This window comes from Hirundo rustica, unplaced genomic scaffold, assembly GCF_015227805.2.
Source record: "Hirundo rustica isolate bHirRus1 unplaced genomic scaffold, bHirRus1.pri.v3 unplaced_BUSCO_381971at7742, whole genome shotgun sequence".
Classification (NCBI taxonomy): domain Eukaryota; kingdom Metazoa; phylum Chordata; class Aves; order Passeriformes; family Hirundinidae; genus Hirundo; species Hirundo rustica.
In genome coordinates this window covers 44,442-58,807 of record NW_026690733.1, presented here as the reverse complement: position 1 = coordinate 58,807, position 14,366 = coordinate 44,442, and the positions used below count along the sequence as shown (strand labels likewise).

The following is a 14,366-nucleotide window of genomic DNA, read 5'->3' as shown; positions in this document are numbered from 1 at the left end:
GGCCCCCGGCGCCAACCCCGCGGCCATCGGCCCCTCGCGGCCCTTGGGGACACGGGGACAGCCCCGGGCAGGGGAGGGGGGACACGCGGCCCCCCCGCGCTGCCCCTCGGCCCCGCCGTGTTTGCCCGGGAAAGGGGGGCGGGGGCTGCGGGGGGGATAAAAACGGGGCCGGGGGAGGGGGGACCCCAAATCAACCTGCGCAGGTGAGCGGGGACGGGGACTGGGGACGGGGATTGGGGTGTGGGGCAGGGATTGGGGTGTGGGGTAAGGATTGGGGTGTGGGGTAGGGATTGGGGTGTGGGGTGGGGGGATTGGGGTGTGGGGCAGGGATTGAGGTGTGGGACTGGGATGTGAGGCAGGATTGGGGTGTGGGACTGGGATGTGAGGCAGGGATGGGGTGTGGGGCAAGGATTGGGGTGTGGGGCAGGGATGTGAGGCAGGGATTGGGGTATGGGGCTGGGATGGGAGGGGGTGTGGGGCTGGGGTCACTTTTGGGCTGGGACCAGAGCATGGGGCTGGGTGGGAACACTGGGCCAGGGATGTGGGCTGGGATTGGGGTATGGGGCTGGGATGGGAGGGGGTGTGGGGCTGGGTCACTTTTGGGCTGGGAGCAGGGCATGGGGCTGGGTGGGGGACACTGGGCCAGGGATGTGGGGCTGGGATTGGGCTATGGGGCTGGCTGGGATGGCCGGACGTTTCCATGGGGCTGGAATTTTTCCATGGGGCCGGAATTTTCCATGGGGCCGGCAGTGCCACCCACCCTCGGCGCGGGTCTCAGGCCGCTGTCCCGTCCCCCCCCCGGTGTCCCCCAGCCATGAGGGTCACCCTGCTGGCCACGCTGCTGCTGCTGCTCGCCACCCGCCCGCCCCGGCGCGGCGCGGGCCCGGCGGGACGCGCCCGAGGAGGGCTCGGAGCCCGCGGCCACCGAGGATTTCTTCACTCGCCACTTCCAGAGCTTCTCCGACCTCTTCACCCGCGAGCTGCCCGAGAAGCTGCGGGCGGAGGAGCTGCGCAGCCAGGCGAGTACGGGGGATCGGGACCCCGACCTGGGACCCTTCTATGGGACCCTTCCCCGAGCCACCTCCCCGGGACCCCCGCCTGGAACCCTTCTATGGGACCCTTCCCGAGCCACCTCCCTGGGTCCCCCTGCCCTGGACTCCTGCCCGGGACCACTCCCCAAGAGCCCTCCCTGAGCACCTCCACGGGACCCCCACCCGGGACCTCTCCCAGGACCCCTTCCCGGGATCCCTGCCCGAGACCCCTCCCCAGGATCCTTCCCCGCGACCCCCTCCCAGCTCCCCGGTTCCCTTCCCGTTCCCTTCCCAGTTCCCCGGTTCCCCGGCTCCCCTCCCCCGTTCCCCGGTTCCCTTCCCAGCTCCCCGGTTCCCCGGTTCCCCTCCCCGGTTTCCCGGTTCCCCTCCCGGTTTTCCCGCTCCCTCCCCGGTTTCCCGGCTCCCCTCCCCGGTTCCCCGGCTCCCCTCCCGGTTCCCCAGTTCCCCGGCTCCCCTCCCGGTTCCCCGGTTCCCCTCCCCGGTTCCCCGGCTCCCCTCCCGTTCCCCGCCCCGCGCTGACGGCCGTGCCCCGCAGGCAGTACCTGGACCGGGCGAACAAGCAGCTGGAGCCGCTGGCCCGGGAGCTGCGCTCCAACGTGCTGGGGCTCTTCTCGTCCCTGCTGCAGCTGGGCAAGGGCGAGGGGGACAGCCCCTGAGACCCCCGGCGCGGGCACTGGCACGGGACCCCCGGCATGGACCCGGACACAGCCCTGCGACCCTCAGGATGGACCCATATACAGCCCTGAGACCCCCAGGATGGACCCGACACAGCCCTGAGACCCCCAGGATGGACCCACATATAGCCCTGAGACCCCCAGGATGGACCTGACACAGCCCTGAGACCCCCAGGATGGACCCACATATAGCCCTGAGACCCCCAGGATGGACCCGACACAGCCCTGAGACCCCCAGGATGGACCCCACACAGCCCTGAGACCCCCTGAGAGCCTGACATGGACCTGGACACAGCCCTGAGACCCCCTAAGAACCCCCGGATGGACCCCACACAGCCCTGAGACCCCCTGAGAGCCCTGCATGGACCCGGAGACAGCCCTGAGACCCCCAGGATGGGCCCAGACACAGCCCTGAGACCCCCCTGAGACCTGCCCCAGACCCCAATACAGCCTAGAGCCCCTCACAGAACCCTAAATAAAGCCCTGAACCCCCCATCGTGTCCTTGGGCTGGGGAGGGCAGGGGGTCCTGGGGCTGGGGAGGGGTCCTGGGGCTCGGGGGGGGTCCCTGGGGCTCTGGGGGGGGTATCATTGGGGCTGGGGGGGTCTTGGGGCTGTGGATGTCATTTGTGCTGGAGGGACACTTGGGGTCCCTGGGGTTTGAGAGGGGTCCTGATGCCGGGTAGTGTCCCTGGGGCTGTGTTGGGGGGTCCCCAGGGTGGGCAGTGTCCCTGTCGGGGGTTGGCAGTGTCCCTGTCCAGGGGTCCTCGTTCCTGTCCGGGGGTCCCCGGGTGGGCAGTGTCCCTATCGGGGGTTGGCAGTGTCCCAGACCGGGGGTCCCCGTTCCTGTCCGGGGGTCCCCGTGGTGGGCGGAGCCGCGGTCGCGCCCCGCCCGTTCCAACCCCCCCCCCCCCTTCCCGCCTGCCAGCACCAAAGATGGCGGCCGCGCCGCGCCCCTCACGCGCCGGGCGTGCCCTCACCTAAGATGGCGGCGATGACGTCACCCGAGGGGACGCAGCCCCGGGAGAAGATGGCGGCGCGGCGGGGCCGGGCGGTGGCGCCACGTCACTTCCGGCGGGGCGGCATGGCGGGGCCCGGCCATGGCGGACGCGGCGGCTCGGCGGGCCGTGGCGGAGCTGCCGCTGCTGCGGGCGCCGGCGGGGCCTCGGGACCGCGAGGGCTGGGCCGAGCGGCTGCGAGAGGAGTACCGGGCGCTCATACAGGTGCGTCCGTGGCGCCCCGCACGGTGTCGTCCCCCCCCCCCCACGCGGTCCCCGTGCCCCGGTGCGCGCGATCCCTCGCGGTGTCGCTCCCCGGTGTCCCCTCAGCCCCTTCTCCCCTGTCCCCTCCTCGGGGTCTCCTCCCCTCACGGTGTCCCCGTGTCCCTCCCGTTCTCGTTCCCAAGTTCCGCCCGGTGTCCTCCCTCCCCCTCCGGTGTCGCGCCCTCCCCAATGTCCCGCGATCCCCCCCCGGTGTCCCCCCGTGTCCCCCAGCCCCGGTGACCCCCGGTGTCCCCCCCGCAGTACGTGGAGAACAACAAACGCGCTGACACCGACTGGTTCCGCCTGGAGTCCAACCCCGAGGGCACCCGGTGCGTGGGGAGGGGGCTCCGGGACCCCCGGAACACACCGGGAGTGTACCGGGATCACACCGGCATCACACCGGGGGTCGCACCGGGATCGCACCGGGACCCCCGGGAACACACCGGGATCGCACCGGGATCGCACCGGGAACACACCGGGACCCCCGGAACACACCGGGAACGCACCGGGATCGCACCGGGACCCCCGGGAACACACCGGGAACACACCGGGACCCCCGGGAACGCACCGGGTTCACATCGGGAACACACCGGGATCACACCGGGAACACACCGGGACCCCTGGGAACGCACCGGAGCATACCGGGACCCCCGGGTCACACCGGAGCCCCTGGGATCACACCGGGGCCCCCCCAGGAACACACCGGGACCCCCCCGGGAACACACCGGATCACACCGGGACCCCCGGGAACACACCGGGAACACACCGGGACCCCCCCAGGAACACCACCGGGAACACACCGGGACCCCCCCAGAACACACCGGGACCCTCATTCCCGGTGCTGGGGGTGTCCCCGGCATTGTGCCCCCCCCACCCCGGGGCCCCCCGGTGACCCCGGGACCGAGGGGTCGCACCGGGAGTGTGCCCACCCCCCCCCATGGGATCATTTTGGGGGGGGGGTCCCTGAGATTGAGCCCCCCCCGGGGCTGCTCCGGTGACCGGGGGGGGATCCCGGACCGAGGGGGGGCGGGAGGGGTCCCGGGGTGGGATGGGGGGGGTCTGAGGGAAATTGGGGGGGGGGGGTCCTGAGGTCCCAGAGATGTGGGGAGGGGTGCTGGGGTGTTTTGGGGGGGGTCCCGGGTGGTGCTGAGGTGTTTTGGGGGGCCCCAGGGGGGTCCCAAGGTGTTTTGCGGGGAGGTCTCAGGGGGTCCCGAGGTGTTTTTTGGGGGGGGTTCTGATGGGTATGGGGGGGGGTCCCGGGTGGTGCTGAGGTGTTTTGGGGGGGATCTGAGGGGCGTGGGTGGGAGTCCCAGCGGGTTTTGAAGTGTTCTGGGGGGGTCCCAGAGGGGTCTCCCCACACTGAGGGTCCCGGGGGGGGGGTCCCAGGGGGTCTCCCCACACTGAGGGGTCCCGGGGGGCGTCTCCCCACCCTGAGGGGTCCCAGGCGGGGTCCCTGGGGGTCTCCCCACACTGAGGGGTCCCCGGGGGCGTCTCCCCACCCTGAGGGGGTCCCAGGCGGGGTCTCCCCACACTGAGGGGTCCCGGGGGGGGTCCCAGAGGGTCTCCCCACACTGAGGGGTCCCAGGCGGGGTCTCCCCACACTGAGGGGTCCTAGGTGGGGGTCTCCCCACACTGAGGGGTCCCAGGGGGTCTCCCCACACTGAGGGGTCCCTGGGGGTCTCCCCACACTGAGGGGTCCCAGGGGGATCCCTGGGGGTCTCCCCACACTGAGGGGTCCCAGGGGGGTCCCAGGGGGTCTCCCCCACACTGAGGGGTCCCGGGGGGTCTCCCCACACTGAGGGGTCCCGCCCCCTCAGGTGGTTCGGCCGGTGCTGGTACATCCACGAGCTGCTCAAGTATGAGTTCAACATTGAGTTTGAGGTGAGGAGGGGGGCTCCGGGGCGGGGGGCGGGGGCTTTGGGGGGCTCTCAGGGGGTGCTGACCCCCCCCGGCCCCCCCAGATCCCGGTGACGTACCCGGCACCGCCCCCGAAATCGCCATCCCCGAGCTGGACGGGAAAACGGCCAAGATGTACCGGTGGGTCTGGGGGGTCCCTGGGGGGGTCCTTGGGGGGGTCCTGGGGCTGGGGAGGGGTCCCAGGGCTGGGGAGGGGTCCTGAGGGCATCCTGGGGAGGGTTTTTGTGGCTTGGGGGGGGGGGGGGTGGAAGGGGAGTTTGGAGGGGGTTTTTGGGGGGGGTTGGGGGGGGTTTCCTGGGGCTGGGGGTCCTGGGGAGGGGTCTTGGGGGGAGTTTGGGGGCTTGGGGGTTTGGAACTGGGGGTTTGGGGGAGTCTTGGGGGCTTCCTGGGTTGAGGGAGGGTCCTGGGGAGGGGTCCTGGGGTTTGGGGGGACTTGGGAGGAGATTTTGGGGGGTTTCTTGGCGGGAGTCCTGAGGCTGGCGGGGGTCCTGGAGGGGTCTTGGGGCTGGGGGTCACTGGGGGGTCCTGGGGGGTCCCAGGGGGGGGGGTCTGACGGGTCCCTCACCCCACAGGGGGGGCAAGATCTGCCTCAGTGACCACTTCAAGCCCCTGTGGGCCAGGAACGTCCCCAAATTCGGGCTGGCACACCTGATGGCCCTGGGGGTGAGCGGGGGGGCACCGGGGGGGGACATTGGGGGTGCCACCCGCGTGAGGGGACATCGGGGGTGACACTGGGGGTGCCACCCGCGTGAGGGGACATCGGGGGTGACACTGGGGGTGCCACCCGCGTGAGGGGACACCGGGGGGTGACACTGGGGGTGCCACCCGCGTGAGGGGACATCGGGGGTGACAACTGGGGGTGCCACCCGCGTGAGGGGACACTGAGGGTGACATTGGGGGTGCCACCCTCGTGAGGGGACATCGGGGGGTGACATTTGGGGGTGCCAACCCGCTGAGGGGACACCGTGGGGGGCGCAGGGAGGGAGGTCACCCATGGGAGGGTTGTGACAGTGCGGGGGTGTCACCCATAAGGGGGTGTGACATATTGGGGGGGGGTTTGTCACCTTTTTGGGGGTGTGACCCGAGGGGGGGGGGACACATTCTGGGGGTGTGACACCGAGAGGAGGATCGTCACCTGTGTGAGGGCACATTAGGGATGTCACCTGTGTGAGGGGGACACTGAGGGGGTGTCACCTGTGTGAGGGGGACACTGAGGGGTTGTCACCTTTTTTGGGGGGTGTGACGCCAAGGCAGGGCTGTCACCCGTGGCAGGGGGTTTGCTGTGACCCCAAGGGGGGGTGACACGTTTCGGGGGTGTCCCCCACGGCAGTGACCGCTGTCCCCACAGCTGGGGGGCCCTGGCTGGCCGTGGAGATCCCGGACCTCATCTCCAAAGGCCTCATCCAGCACAAGGACAAGTGACCAACAAGAGGGGGACATCCCCCATCCCCTCCCCTCCCCTCCCAGCCGCTCCCCCCCCCGCTTCGCTGCTGCTGCCCAATAAACATCCGACCCTGATTTAGTCCCGGGTTGTTATTTCGGGGTTGGGGGCGGCACGGAGGGGATTTAGCCCCAAAACGCTCTCGGGGCGCGGCCCCTTTAAGACGCCGCGCGGTTTCCATGGCGACGCGCGGCGCGGGGGAGGCGTGGCCGGGGCGGGCGGCGCATGCGCAGAACGGGCGGCGAGGCCGCCGGGGGCGGGGCCGCGGCGGGGGAGGAACAAAGATGGCGGCGGGTGCGGCGGGAGTTGTTGCCATGGCGGCCCGCGGAGGTGGCGGGGGGACGGCGGGGCGGCCCCGCCGAGGGGCTGGGGGGGACCCGGAGGGGGGTCGGTTGGGGCTGGGGGGGCTCGGGGACAGCGGATACCCCCCCCCCCGAAGGGAGCCCCGGGGCCGGGCGGGGGGTGCGGACAGGGCCCCGGGGGGCGGGGGGGTACCGGGATGATGGGGGGGGGGGCACCGGGAGCTGCTCAAGGAGGCCCCGGTACAGCGGGGGGGGGGAGCGGGGGACACCCCCGGTGAGGGACCACGGGCCGGGAGAGGGGGGGCGGGGCCGGGGTGATGGGGGGCACCGGGAGGGGTTTTGGGGGGCTGCGGGTTCGGGGGCTGCGGGAATTCCCTTTTGGGGCGGGGGGCGCGGGGATTGCGGAGGGGGCCGAGCCCGGGGGTTTGGGGGTGGGGGAGCTTTTCCAGCGGCCCGGCCGCCCCCACCGGGCCCTTCCCGGCCAAAACCTGAGGGGTCCCTCGGCGCCCCCCGCCCCAACCCGGGGCTCCTCCGCGACCACCCATCACCTCTGCCCGGGGAGCAGGACCCGCCGTGGGCAGCTCCCGGCGATCCCACCGGCACCGAGCCGGCGGGGGTCCCCCCGAGGCTTCGGGGTCCCTCCGGTGAGCCCGTGTCCCCCCGCTCCGCAGGGCCCCCCCGCCGACGGACGCTGTGTCCGGCCGCCGGGCGCAGGGGGCTGTGAGCAGGTGGGTCCACCTCGTCCCCCTCCCCTTTTTGTCACCCCTCTCCCGGCCTGTGCCACCCTTGTCACCGGCCCGTCGCTGTCCCCGCAGGCCCCGCCATGCCCCAGCCTCGGAGCACCGCCTGGGCCGCTCCCGGGACCCCGGCGCCGTGGTGACCGCGCAGCCCGGGCGGGCTCCCGCTTGCCCAGCGGGCACCGAGCGCTGAGCCAGGAGCGCCATGCGGGCCCCAACGGGCTGTCCCCGGCCCCCAAACTGCGCCTGCTGCCCCCTCGACCCCCGCCGCCCCACGAAGACCCCCGCCCCAAGAAGCCGGAGCCGGAGAGGGGCCGGGCGGCCAAACGCGGGGACGCCGCTCTCCCCGCGGGCCGGGGAGCCGCCGGGGCCCGCTGAAAGCCGATCACGGCGTGCGGGTGCCCGGGGGAGCCCCGCAGGTGCCCGGCAGCGCTTCCTTCTCGCTGCCCAGCGCGGCCGAGCGGCGCCGGAGCAACTTGGCCCGTTCCAAATCCATCAGCATCGGGGACCTGAGCCAGGGAGGCGCGGAGGAGGAGGAGGAGGAGGAGGAGGAGGCGGCGGCGGCGTCGTCGTTCCCGCCGCGCCGAGGACGTGGCGGTGGCGCTGAGCCGGCTGGTGCTGAGGGACTGCGGGCACCCGCTGGGCGCTCTGGCGCTCCGCAGGAGCTCCTCGCTGCGCAGGTTCGCCGTGGCACCCGGCCCGACGGCAAAGCCGCTCCGCCGCTGCTCTCCGTGCGCCCCGAGAGCGTCCCCCTCGGCCGCGCCGAGCCGCCCTTCGGCCCCCGGCAGCCCCCGCTCCCGGCCGCACCGAGGACAAGGCGGCCGCCGTAAGAGCCTCGGCGTGGCGGCCGGGGGGGTGTGGCGCGGTCCCCGAGGTGTCCCCGGCCTCAGGCACGGGCTGAGACCCCCGCAGGGTCCCCAGCTTTGTGACCCCCGCAGTGTCCCCAGCCTCAGGGACATGCTGAGACCCCCGCAGTGTCCCCAGCTTTGTGACCCCCGCAGTGTCCTTGGCCTCAGGGACATGCTGAGACCCCTGCAGTGTCCCCAGCCTCAGGCACGGGCTGAGACCCCCGCAGGGTCCCCAGCTTTGTGACTCCCGCAGTGTCCCCGGCCTCAGGGATGAGTTGTGACCCCCGCAGGGTCCCCAGCTTTGTGACCACTGCAGTGTCCCCAGCTTTGTGACCACTGCAGTGTCCCCAGCCTCAGGGACATGCTGAGACCCCCGCAGTGTCCCCAGCTTTGTGACCACTGCAGTGTCCCCAGCCTCAGGGACATGCTGAGACCCCCGCAGTGTCCCCAGCTTTGTGACTCCCACAGTGTCCTTGGCCTCAGGGACATGCTGAGACCCCCGCAGTGTCCCCAGCTTTGTGACCCCCGCAGTGTCCCCAGCCTCAGGGACATGCTGAGACCCCCGCAGTGTCCCCAGCTTTGTGACCACTGCAGTGTCCCCAGCCTCAGGGACATTTTGGGACCCCCCCCACAGTGTCCCCAGCTTTGGGGGTCTGTTGAGGTCTCCACGGTGTCCCCAGCTTTGGGGACATGTTGAGACCCCCGTGCTGTCCGCAGCTCTGGGGACATTTTGAGACCCCCGTGCCATCCCCACCTTTAGGGACATTTTGGGACCCCCGTGCCATCCCCACCTTTAGGGACATTTTGAGACCCCCACGCTCTCCCCACCTTTAGGGACATTTTGAGACCCCCCGTGCCATCCCCACCTTTAGGGACATTTTGAGACCCCCGTGCCGTCCCCACCTTTAGGGATATTTTGAGACCCCCCATGCCGTCCCCAGCTCTGGAGACATTTTGAGACCCCCATGCTCTCCCCACCTTTAGGGACATTTTGGGACCCCCGTGCCATCCCCACCTTTAGGGACATTTTGGGACCCCCGTGCCATCCCCACCTTTAGGGACATTTTGAGACCCCCGTGCCATCCCCACCTTTAGGGACATTTTGGGACCCCCCGTGCCGTCCCCAGCTGCGGGTTTGGCGCGACCCCCGCTCTGTCCCTGTCTCAGGGTCGGTGACATCGCCGGGCTGGGACAGCGGTGGCGGTCTCACCTGTCCCCGCTCCTGCTTTGGGGACCCCCACGGCTCTCGGGGGGCTGGGGGTGGCCGCTGCCATCCCCGCGGCTCCGGTTCCGTCCCCCGCGGCTCCAGGGTGACCCGGGGGGTGGCCGGGGGGTGGCCGCTGCCCTCCCCGTTTCCGCATCCGCCTCCCCCCTGCCCCGTCCCTCACCTGCCCGGCCACGTGTGGGGAGATCGTAATCCCCAAAATCCCACCGGGGCGCGGCCACACGGCCTCGTCCCCAGCGCTGGCACCGGGGGTCCCGCAGCCCCGCCAAGCCCCCGAAACCCCTCGGTTTAAATCGCGGGGAGGGTTTTTTTGTTTGGTTTTGTTTATTTTGGGGAGGGGGATGTGCTTACCTCGGCGCCCCTCCGCGCTGCCGCTGTCCCCCGGGGCACCTCCGGCTAATTAATCCCCCCGGGATGAGCCACCCGCGCGGCCCAGAATAGCCGTGAGAATCGGATCAGCTAAATGAGCTGAGGGGGGAGGAGGAGGAGGGGACGCGCCGGCGGTGCCACCCTCCATCGGTGCCACCCTCCATCGGTGCCACCTCCATCGGTGCCACCGGCCGTCGGGTGCCACCGGCCGTCGGTTGCCACCATGCCGGGGCTGCAGGGAGCCACGCTGGTGGAGCTGCCGCGGAAGCTGCACCGCTCGCTGCTGACCCGGCGGGAGCTCCAGGGCCGGGCCGCCGACATCTCCGAGTCCGTGGTGCACACGGCCGTGATGGGGCTGCTGCTGGTCGGCGGCGAGGTGAAGCCGGCGGCGCCCGGGGACGGCCGCGGGCCGCCGCTCACCGCCTGTCCCTCGCTGTCCCCCGCAGACGCACCGCACGCTGCTGCTGGGCTCGGGCCACGTGGGCCTCAGGAATTTGGGCAACACGGTGAGTGGCCGTGGTGGCCCGGAGCCTGGTGTCGCTCTGCGTTGGGGTGCGGGAGGGGTTTGGGGTCATCTGGGGTGGGGTGGGGGGTGTCTCCCTGCTTTGGTCCTGTGCTGCTGGGGTGTCACATTCCCGGAGCCCCCCCCCCAGCAGTGTCCCCAGCCCTCGTGTCGCTCTGTCCTGGGGTCCGGATGGGATTTGGGGTCACCTCAGGGTCACTTCAGTGTCCCCCAGGCTTGGAGTGTCACCATCCCGTCCTGCTGGGGGTGTCCCCCGGCCCCCCAGCAGTGTCCCCACGGTCCCCAGCCCTCCTGTCCCTGTGTCCTGGGGTCACCTCAGGGTCACCTCAGTGTCCCCCAGGCTTGGTCCCATCCCGCTGTGCTGCTGGGATGTCACATTCCCAGAGCTCCCAGAGCCCCCCCAGCAGTGTCCCCAGTGTCCCCAGCCCTCCTGTCGCTCTGTCCTGGGTGCAGGAGGGATCTGGGGTCACCTCAGTGTCCCCGAAGCTCGGTGGCCACGGTCCCATCCCGCTGTGCTGCTGGGATGTCACATTCCCAGAGCCCCCCCAGCAGTGTCCCCACGGTCCCCAGCCCTCATGTCGCTCTGTCCTGGGGTGCAGGAGGGATCTGGGGGTCACCTCAGTGTCCCCGAGGCTCGGTGGCCACGGTCCCGTCCTGCTGGGATGTCACATTCCCAGAGCCCCCCCAGCAGTGTCCCCACGGTCCCCAGCCCTCCTGTTTCTGTGTCCTGGGTCACCTCAGTGTCCCCCAGGCTTGGAGTGTCACCATCCCGTCCTGCTGGGGGTGTCCCCCGGCCCCCCAGCAGTGTCCCCACGGTCCCCAGCCCTCCTGTCCCTGTGTCCTGGGGTCACCTCAGTGTCCCCCAGGCTTGGAGTGTCACCATCCCGTCCTGCTGGGGGTGTCCCCCAGCCCCCCAGCAGTGTCCCCACAGTCCCCAGCCCTCCTGTCCCTGTGCCCTGGGGTGCAGGTGGGATCTGGGGTCCCTTTGCTGTCCCTTGGGGGTCACCTCAGTGTCCCCAGGCCCCTGTGGCTTTCCCACCCCCCAACCCCACGGCACACCCGGGACAGCGGCGGGGTCCCCCCCGGTGCCGTGCCACCCCCCCAGGACGTCCCCGTGTCCCCCTCGCAGTGCTTCATGAACGCGGTGCTGCAGTGCCTGAGCAGCACCAAGCCGCTGCGGGACTACTGCCTGCGCCGGGACTTCCAGCAGGAGCAGCCCCCCGGCCCCCGCGCCCCCCAGGAGCTCACCGAAGGTGGGACAGACCCCCTCCCCGAGCGTTAAAGACCCCTCCCCACCCACCACCCACCCCGGGGTGCTGACCCCGCCGTGCCCCCCGCAGCCTTCGCCGATGTCATCGCCGCCCTCTGGCACCCCGACTCCTCAGAGGCCGTCAACCCCGGGCGCTTCAAGGCCGTGTTCCAAAAATACGTCCCCTCCTTCACGGGCTACAGGTGAGGGGGAGACACCCCCCCCCAAAAAACACACCCCCCCCCCTTTTTCGGGGACCCTCCCCTCCTTGGGGAGCCGGCGTTGTCAGCGAGCGTCCCCCCCCCCCCGCCGCCGCAGCCAGCAGGACGCGCAGGAATTCCTCAAGTTCTTCATGGACCGGCTGCACACGGAGATCAACAGGAAGGGCCGGCGCACCCCCAGCATCCTGTCGGACACGCGGAGACCCCCGGCCCTGGAGGACCCCGAAACGCTCAGGTGAGCCGGGGGCATGGGCGGGGAGCCCCGGATTTTGGGGACACCTCGTTCTGAACGTTCCCCCCCGCCCCTGCCCGCAGCGACGACGAACGCGCCAACCAGATGTGGAAGCGCTACCTGGAGAGGGAGGACAGCAAGATCGTGGGTGAGCGCTGGGAATGGGGGCGTCCCCGGGACCCCAAAACCTCCGGGGGTTCCTTGCCTGAGCCCCCCCCTTTGCCCCCCCAGATCTCTTTGTGGGGCAGCTGAAGAGCTGCCTCAAGTGCCAGGCCTGCGGCTACCGCTCCACCACCTTCGAGGTGTTCTGCGACCTCTCGCTGCCCATCCCAAAGGTAGGGGTGGGGTGCAGCCCCCCTAGACCCCCAAAAAAACCCCTCAGACCCCTCCTAAATTCCCCCTCTGACCCGCCGAATTCCCCTCTGGCCCCCTAAATTCCCCCTCTGGCCCCTCAAATTCCCCCTCTGATCCCCTAAATTCCCCCTCTGGCCCCTCAAATTCCCCCTCTGGCCCCTTAAAATTTCCCTCTGACCCCTTAAATCCCCCTCTGACCCCCCCAAATTTCCCTCTGACCCCTTAAATCCCCCTCTGACCCCCCCAAATTTCCCTCTGACCCCCTAAATTCCCCCTGTGACCCCCTAAATTCCCCCTCTGGCCCCTCAAATTCCCCCTCTGACCCCCCAAATTCCCCCTCTGACCCCTTAAAATCCCCCTCTGGCCCCTCAAATTCCCCCTCTGACCCCCCAAATTCCCCTCCCGAACCCGTGGCCCTCCAGAAAAGCTTTGCCGGGGGCAAGGTCTCGCTCCACGACTGCTTCAGCCTCTTCACCAAGGAGGAGGAGCTGGACTCGGAGAACGCCCCGGTGAGAGCACGGACCCCTTCCCCGTCCCCCCGCGCCCCCCCCGGAGCCCGGGCCGGGGTCCCTGAGCGTCCCCCCTCCCTCCCAGGTGTGTGACAAGTGCCGGCAGCGGACGCGGAGCACCAAGAAGTTGACGATCCAGCGCTTCCCACGCATCCTGGTGCTCCGTATCCTTTGGGAAGAAACCCCCCACCACCTCCTCAAGCTTCACCGGGGTTTGGGAGGGGTTTTAGGGGGGGTTTTGGGGGGGCCCGTGCCCCGTTTCCCTTAACCCCCGGCAGACCTGAACCGGTTCTCCACCACGCGCTACTCCATCAAGAAGTGCTCCGTCTTCGTGGACTTCCCGCTGCAGCAGCTCAACCTGCGGGAATTCGCCAGCGAGAAGGCGGGTGAGGAGTGAGGGGGGGTCTTCCCCCCCGCTGTGGGGGTTGTTTTTTTGGGGAGGGGGCTGCGCTCAGCCCGCTCTCCCCGCCGCAGCAGCCCCGTCTACAGCCTGTACGCGCTGTGCAACCACCTCGGGCAGCGTGCACTACGGGCACTACACGGCCTTCTGCCGCGACCCGGCCGGCTGGCGCGTCTACAACGACTCCCGGTCAGTGCCCCCCCCCCCCCGAGACCCCCGCCCCGAGACCCCCGCCCTGCATTGGGCATCCCCCCGAGCCCCCCGCCCCCGCCCCGAGACCCCCGCCCTGCATTGGGCATCCCCCCGAGCCCCCCGCCCTGCCTGGGACACACACCCCCCGAGCCCCCCGCCCTGCTCGGGTCACACCCTCGAGCCCCCCCCCCCGCCCCCGCCCCGAGACCCCTGCCCTGCATTGGGTATCCTCCCGAGCCCCCCGCCCCGCCCCGAGCCCCCCGCCCTGCCCGGGACACCCCCCCGAGCCCCCCGCCCTGCCCCGTGCACACCCCCCCCCGCGCCCCCCGCCCCTGCCGGGGCACACCCCCGAGCCCCCCGCCCCCCGCCCCGAGGACCCCTCCCCAGCCCCCCGCCCTGCCCCAAGACCCCCGCCCTGCATTGGGCACACCCCCGAGCCCCCCGCCCTGCCCCGAGCCCCCCGCCCTGCCCGATCACCCCACCCGAGCCCCTGCCCTGCCCGGGGCACCCTCCCCGAGCCCCCCGCCCTGCATTGGGCACACCCCCGAGCCCCCCGCCCTGCCCGGGACACCCCCCCCGAGCCCCCCGCCCCACCTGAGCCCCCCGCCCTGCCCGGGACCACCCCCCCGAGCCCCCCCGCCGCGGGTGCTGAGGGTGTCCCCGCAGGGGTCTCGCCATCAGCGAGAACCAGGTGCCGTCCAGCGAGGGCTACGTGCTGTTCTACGAGCTGGAGGAGCCCCCCGGCCGCAGACCCTGAGACCCCCGCCCGCGATTGGGGGGGATTGGGGGGGATTGGGGGGCGCGGGGGTGAACCCCTGCTGCCCCCTCCCCCGGGAGCCCCCCCGGGCCCGCGGCGAGGGG

General features: G+C 71.2%; 3 protein-coding genes across 3 annotated transcripts; all 3 read left to right on the top strand.

The window, feature by feature from the left end:
- The first annotated feature begins 2,816 nt into the window (after window positions 1-2,816).
- Window positions 2,817-6,412, top strand: UFC1 (ubiquitin-fold modifier conjugating enzyme 1). Its single transcript, XM_040054459.2, is given in 7 exon segments — window positions 2,817-2,947; window positions 3,248-3,315; window positions 4,804-4,867; window positions 4,948-4,957; window positions 4,960-5,023; window positions 5,476-5,570; window positions 6,252-6,412. Coding segments are annotated over 7 exon segments (498 nt in total). The 5' UTR covers window positions 2,817-2,824; the 3' UTR covers window positions 6,326-6,412.
- Window positions 6,413-6,628: 216 nt separating this feature from the next.
- Window positions 6,629-7,893, top strand: LOC131378481 (WAS/WASL-interacting protein family member 1-like). Its single transcript, XM_058419172.1, is given in 4 exon segments — window positions 6,629-6,735; window positions 7,318-7,374; window positions 7,462-7,535; window positions 7,538-7,893. Coding segments are annotated over 4 exon segments (462 nt in total). The 3' UTR covers window positions 7,762-7,893.
- Window positions 7,894-8,178: 285 nt separating this feature from the next.
- On the top strand, window positions 8,179-14,262 carry LOC120748325 (ubiquitin carboxyl-terminal hydrolase 21). Its single transcript, XM_058419176.1, is given in 13 exon segments — window positions 8,179-8,209; window positions 10,272-10,331; window positions 11,478-11,601; window positions 11,689-11,800; window positions 11,916-12,053; window positions 12,134-12,198; window positions 12,282-12,385; window positions 12,827-12,913; window positions 12,999-13,077; window positions 13,192-13,300; window positions 13,388-13,424; window positions 13,426-13,502; window positions 14,172-14,262. Coding segments are annotated over 11 exon segments (1,017 nt in total). The 5' UTR covers window positions 8,179-8,209; window positions 10,272-10,331; window positions 11,478-11,483.
- Window positions 14,263-14,366: the final 104 nt, after the last annotated feature.